The sequence below is a fragment of the Phalaenopsis equestris genome, unplaced genomic scaffold, assembly GCF_001263595.1.
Source record: "Phalaenopsis equestris unplaced genomic scaffold, ASM126359v1 Scaffold000002, whole genome shotgun sequence".
Lineage (NCBI taxonomy): Eukaryota > Viridiplantae > Streptophyta > Magnoliopsida > Asparagales > Orchidaceae > Phalaenopsis > Phalaenopsis equestris.
The window spans coordinates 66,166,724-66,173,327 of NW_018164444.1; the positions used below are offsets into that span (position 1 = coordinate 66,166,724).

General features: G+C 35.2%; 1 protein-coding gene across 3 annotated transcripts in view; it reads left to right on the forward strand.

Annotated features, from left to right (window-relative positions):
- The first annotated feature begins 361 nt into the window (after window positions 1-361).
- The window catches only part of LOC110039008 (P-loop NTPase domain-containing protein LPA1-like), a 17,365-nt gene continuing 11,122 nt past the window's right edge, over window positions 362-6,604 (forward strand). For all 3 annotated transcript variants that reach the window (XR_002295480.1, XM_020743952.1, XM_020743959.1), the window contains exons 1-2: window positions 362-688; window positions 1,169-1,416. Coding sequence is in view for 2 of the 3 variants with exons in the window: in XM_020743952.1 (XP_020599611.1) it covers window positions 518-688; window positions 1,169-1,416 (419 nt within the window). In the remaining variant the exon portion in view is untranslated. The remainder of the gene's footprint in view (window positions 689-1,168; window positions 1,417-6,604) is intronic.

Consider the following 6,604-nt stretch of genomic DNA (forward strand, 5'->3'; position numbering starts at 1 on the left):
CACACACACACACGCGCGCGCACACACATTACCGATTTACTTTAAAAAACATAAAAAATAAATTAATATATATATATATAATATGGAACTATCAAAATATATTTTATTTATTTCATTTCTTAAATGTCCAACCTTATTTTCGGCTACCTCTTAATTTCCTCGGAAGAAAAAGCTTGAAAAGGACATTCGACAGCGTCGCCACGTGTCAAAATTCCAAACTGACATCTAACAAAATACCTGACCGTATCACTATGCCTGATCAGTTATAATACATATAAAATCGCAAGACAAGCCGCGAAGCCGCGCGCGTCACGGCGAGGAATGGCACGTGTAGGCCCGACTGGGCCGAACAAGCGGGGGTGGGAGCCAGTCCCCGCTCTTCATCTGCCGATCAGAACCCTAACCCTAGGCAGCATTCGACCATCCTTCGGCAAACGCATGGATCGCTTCTTCGGTCTCGATCTGCAATGGCTTGTATAGGCTGCTGTGTTTCTTTGATCGCTAGGGATTTTTGGAGATGGCGGAAGGTGCAAAGCTTATCTACATTGCGGTGGTGGATGATGTGGGGGTGAAGCGAGGAAAGGGAGGAGCCGATGGTGGGATGGAGACTGCCTCGTTCCGGTACACGCGACCTGTGTTACAGACCACGCTGCAATTCATGGGATGCAAGGCGAGGCATGCCTTCAAGGTGTGTTCGGTATTCATTGTTTGAGTAGGGTAGTTCAAGCGTTGCTAATGTTTTCTTTTCATCTGATTGTTGTTTTTGGATGGTTTGAGGGTGCTAAATTTGTGATTAAATTTCCAGTATAATTAATTGTGTTTGGTTATGATTTGAACTCTTTCTTGGAAACCGATCTTTCTCTTTTGATGCTTGCCTGTCTTGCTTTCAAGCGTTGGGACGGTTGTTTTTTTAATGGAATTTTGCTTTGTATTAACTCTGGGCGTAATACCTACCTGGTTTTTGCCTGTTTTTTCTCTCGTTAGTATTGATCTCTTGTGAATAAAGTTCTCCTTTTTGGTGTTTTGAGGTTGTTTTGCATTTTATCTGCGCCAAATTTGTGCTTTAATTCCCGCTATTGTTAATTAGCTTCGGCTTCTTCCCTTCTTTAGGCTACAGCTGTTCTGTATTTAGTGAGTGGTTCTCACATTGAAAGAGTTTATTTTACAGATCAGCCGAAGGGTATTTGAGGTTCTGAGAACGGAATATGTGGCTGATTGCGTGGATCAAGATCAAGAAATGAAGCGCCTGGGTCAGCAAAGTGCCGAGATAGCTAACACGATACCATTTGAACAGTACAAGAAACTGACAACCATGGCTTGTAGTAGAGAAAGATTCTTGAGAGTTATTTGCGATGCTTTATCGGAATACAAGTATGTAGGTCCCAACCAGAGGGCTGACCTGATGCTTGCGTGCAGGTGCAAAATGCTTCATATCCTATTTAGAATCCCGTTTCCTTTCCTTGCAGAAGTTATGTAGTTTATTTTCGTAAGTGAGATATTTTATGTTGTTACATTGTTTAATTTTTCTTTTTTTATTAAATGAATATCATTTTGCTCCTCATTTGGTGATGTATGAACGTCTAGGATGTGCAATTATTTCAGCAAATCTATTTTTTTATAAATACCAATTTTCTCATTTACTCATTGCTTTCCTTGGCATATTCACCATTTTTATGGAACCCATTTTAATGTTTAACTTGAATTCTTTTGTTATAGCTTGACAAAAAATGTTGAGAAAAGAAGCTTAGAATGTTATATTATGTATTTTTGGGTATTTCAAGTTCATATGGTAGTGGAAATTTGCATAAATTCACTCCCTTAAAAGCACTGCATGAAGTTTTTAAATGCCAATTCATTTAGAAAATTGAAATGAAGGGAAAATGGATGGTTCAAAGGCTAAAAAGCTGATTTCAGTAGCACTAGTCATTATATTTTACAAGTGCTCATGATTTGCAATATGACATGATTGACATCTCGTTGCTTGTTCTGTTTTTTTTTTTTTTTTTCTGTATGTGTTTTTTATAATTATGTATTATTTGATGTTGCACCTAGATAATTGCAGTGAAATAAATATATAAAACAATGATAATTACAATCAACGAATGCAATTGATATCTCGTTGCTTTTTCTTTTTTTTTTTTTTTTTTTCTGTATGTGTTTTTTATAATTATGTATTATTTGATGTTGCACCTAGATAATTGCAGTGAAATAAATATATAAAACAATGATAATTACAATCAACGAATGCATTTCTATTTTAAATAATGATTTAAAAAATTATATGGCATTTAAGGCACTTATGGCCTTCCATCATTTTTTTTGGACTGCCAGTTTATTATTCTTGATTTTTTTATTTAATGTAATGTGAATCAAAATATCATGTTTGATTTTATTCTTGTTTTTTCTTATTTGATAGTTTGATTTTCAGGGTTTTATGTTTTAATTTTTGTCTAAAATACTGTTGTTTTTTTTATTGATGTATTGGATGGGCAGAGTTTTCTAATTTTGTCCTATTGTTTTGGCTTCACTGTTGGTTTCAGCCATGATTTTAAGTAGATTTAGCATTTGGTTATTGTATTCGAACCTTGCTGTTTTGGTGATGTTCTCTGATTGGCTTTTTATTGGGCGTATTTGGAATTGCAGTTGCTTTAGGCATGTTTGAATTTGGTATGCAAATGACTTCAGCCATTTGTTTTCATCTCCTAAATTCTGATTGCAGAACTTGTGCTTGTTTGTATTCAGATTGATGACTTTTCTAGTTTGCAAACTAGTTACCGTTGAAGAGGGGAGAAACTTGCAGCAAATTCTATTTTTGACGAAGTGTAAAACTTTCAGCTGAACTTGCTTATGGATGGTCCTCTTTACCGTTCTTGTTCGTGCAATCTTAGCCGTGTATTTATTGTGATTTCATCACAGGAATTAAGCATATTTGTCGGCTAGATTAAACTTAAATTAGACACAGATCCAACGATATTTAAGGGTTATCGTCGGATTTACATTTAATTTACATTCTATTTTTTCTGTCATTAAATCGGGGGTCAGTAATTTTATTTATTTCTAATTTAAGTCGAAATTTTTTGACAAATAATTTGACGGTTCAGGCTCAAAAGGTATGCCGGTAGCAGGTGGGGGAGTAAGTGTGAAAGCAACAAACGTCACAGGAGACGAGATAGCATCGGGTGCGGGAGCAGGTGCCACAGGAGGGTTGGCAATAACTGATGGGGGAGAATGTGCCGCAAGAGGGGTAGCAGCAACTGGTGGGGGAGGTGCCACGGAAGGGGTAGCAGTAGTGGAAGCAGCGGTAGGAGTGTACGACCTCCTCTACCTGCTATGGTAGATGGTCTTTAAGGTCCCCAGAACACGGGGTCTATGAGGTGGCTGACCATTTGAACCACTTGTGGTCATCTGCAAACAAAGGAATGATATTAAAAAGATTATTACTGACGGGAAAATTAATCATAGACAAAAAGAAACTGTGCAGTAAAGGTAAAACACAAGTAGCAACTATGTCTAAAAAACAGGAAAAGCAAGAGTAAAAGCTGTCTCAATACAATAAAGTTAACAATTAATATACATCACAACAACATTATATGCAGCTATATCACAATTCAAAATTCTTAAAAATATAATTACTGAAAAAGAATATAATTTCACAAATTTAAATTATTAAAAGTTTACATCTACACCTTGATCAATATAAGTTTAAATATTTCATAAATTAAAAATACATAAAAACTCTTTCTAATCCTATTGCTCATCCTCCTCCTCCTTATCCTCCTCCTTGAATACAATAGTCACCGTTCGTTTGCCCAACGATCTTCTATAATCTTCGTCAGCCATGCTATACTCGGGGTCTAGGAGGGCAACTGCCTCTCCCGGAGCTGCTCGTACTTCTGCTTAATAAAAGATAATTATTAATTGTCATTTTAAACATGAGTCAAAAAAATATGAAAAAATATTTTTTTAGTTACATTCACCCGCTGAGGTGGCTGATCACCAGCACAACCTGTGGTAATCTGTAGCATAACTAACAACAAAAATAATCAGGAGCAGTATACACAAGTAAAAGGAGGCATGTGCAAAATCTAAACAGAAAACATATTGTAATTATGTCTAAAACAAAATTAAAAAAACCTAACACCTAAACTTCAATTTATACCTACATACAACCTTACCTAAGCATATAACTCGAATTATTTCGATGCAAGTATTATGTATGTACAAACCTAATACATAAACTACAATATTTACATGCATAGCATTGAACTCTTATGTATATGCATACCTAGCTAACACCAAAAATTCAATTTATACCTACATACCACCTTACTAAACGTTAAGAACTTTGCTCTATTGATAGACTCCTTAAACATGCTTACACAAAAAATATCATTTAGGGTTTGCTTTTGTAGGCAGACCCATTAAATGGTGAGTTTTATATATTTGGGGAATGCTTTTGTAGGTCCGCATAACGAAAAAAATTGATGTGACAAGTTTAAAGTCATTTTTTTTTTCCATTAGTAATTGAAATCAATAATTTTTGGACTCTTATGACTTTTTTTTAGTAACTTCTTAATGTAACTAATCAACTAATTATCTCAACTCACATTAATTTTATTAATTTTAGAATGACAATTTATCTCTCATAATAACATATATTATGGAAGTTTCAATTTCTCACTATTTTATCCTTCTCTAATAGCTTATCTCACCTGAACATTGCCTAGAAGTGGATAAATATATATAAACCTAAAATTTTAAGCCAAAGCTAAAGTTTACATTACTCTAAACCTAAAATTTACATTACTCTAAACTTAGGATCCGTTTGGGGCAGCTTATAAGTGCGAGAGGCGTTTTCAAAACGCCGTCGTACTGTTTGGTTCGCGCGTTTTACCAGCTTATCCGAAACTGCGTTTGGGTTTTTACACCAAACGCAGGCCGCAGGTCGACCCTGCGGCCGGCCCACGGGCCGCGTTTCAGGATAAACAGCTTATCCTGAAACGCACAAGCTGCCCCAAACAGAACCTTAATCTTATGCATATACATTCCTAACATATAAACTTCAAATGTTACATACACATCACTGAAATTTTATGCTTATACATTCCTAACACCTAAATTTCTAATGTTAAATACATACCAAAATTAAAAAAAAAGGAAAATGGCCGAAGTTACCTTTTTCCGATCGGCTAAGGTCACAATGGTTTTCAGTGGTCGGAGGGAGGAACGGCGGCAGGAGACTGAGAGGTGCGGCGACCGACGACGGCGAGAGGAAGAAGAGGCTTTTGGTGTTGCGGGAGGAAGGAGAGGAGATGCGGGCAAGGCATGCGAAGATGAAAATGAATCGGAAGATGTGGGAGGATTTTTTAGGTCAATTGCGTTGGATTTATCATCTACTTTGCGTCAAATTTTTTTGTCGCTTTTAAATAAAATTTTTGCACTGATTTATTGGACGCAAATACGACGCAAAAAGCGCCACAACATCATCGTTAATTTCGTCGTTGTTTGTGTCAGATATTCCGACGCAAATTCCGATGCTATAGAATAAATTTAATTTCGTCACAAATCAGTCTCAAAATTGACTCAAATATATGCGTCGAAAATTTCCGACGCTAATTCAAAGCTCTCCTATAGTGTTTTTGTTGGATTGGCTTGGGAAAGAAAGTTGTAGGCATTGTAATTGGATGATTATGAATATAAGTTTACTAGGACATGCAAAATTAGCTAATTGCTTAATGATTTACCTATTTCTATGTGCTTGTTAGTTGTTAAATTCTTCCAAGTCTATGTGGCACCGATGTTTATAAAAAATGTTATATCTGTGTGGGACACTGGCATATGCCCAACATGCCTTGAAAAATGTTCGACATTATAAAACATGCTAATTTTTTTTTGTATCTTACATGTCCCAACATGGCATCGGACAAATTGGACATGAGAAGAATTAAATTATAAATATAGGTGTAGCCATAAGTATAACTCATAGTTAAGGCGACCTCCTTTCTCGTGTTGAAGCTCCCTTCTACATTCCTTGAATCAGGGTCTTCGAAGCCGACCATCGAATGTGCATCTAACATTCATCAAAGTTGAGCGTTAAAGGTTCATCCTGCATTCGTCGAAGCCAAACCTGCACCAACTAAAGAAAAAGTTAAAAGCTTTTTTGGCGTAACCTAACAGGAGTTGAACCTGTTCGTTGAAGTTAATCCAAATATCTTTCTTCGAAGTCTCTATTCTTGTCCAGTAGAGTCAAAGTCGTTTTAGTCCTGTAAGTGATAATATATATATATATATATATATATTCGTGTGTGTGTGTGTGTTTATTTATTTATTTATTTATTGAGTTAATAGTTATAAATCTATACTTATTATAATTCTAAAAGTTAATTTTTAATTTAATTAATTGAACAAATTGTAATCGTAGAATATTTTAAACTTTAGTATATATGCTACAGGAATTCTTTTGAAACATATAATGTCCAATTTTGAAATAATTGATTTTTCTAAGCATTAGATTTCATAATACAAATTAGTTTTATTAAGTTCAATTTTATTCTTACATATTTTATTTTGTAAAGTCTTTAATAAAGAATAATGAAATATATAT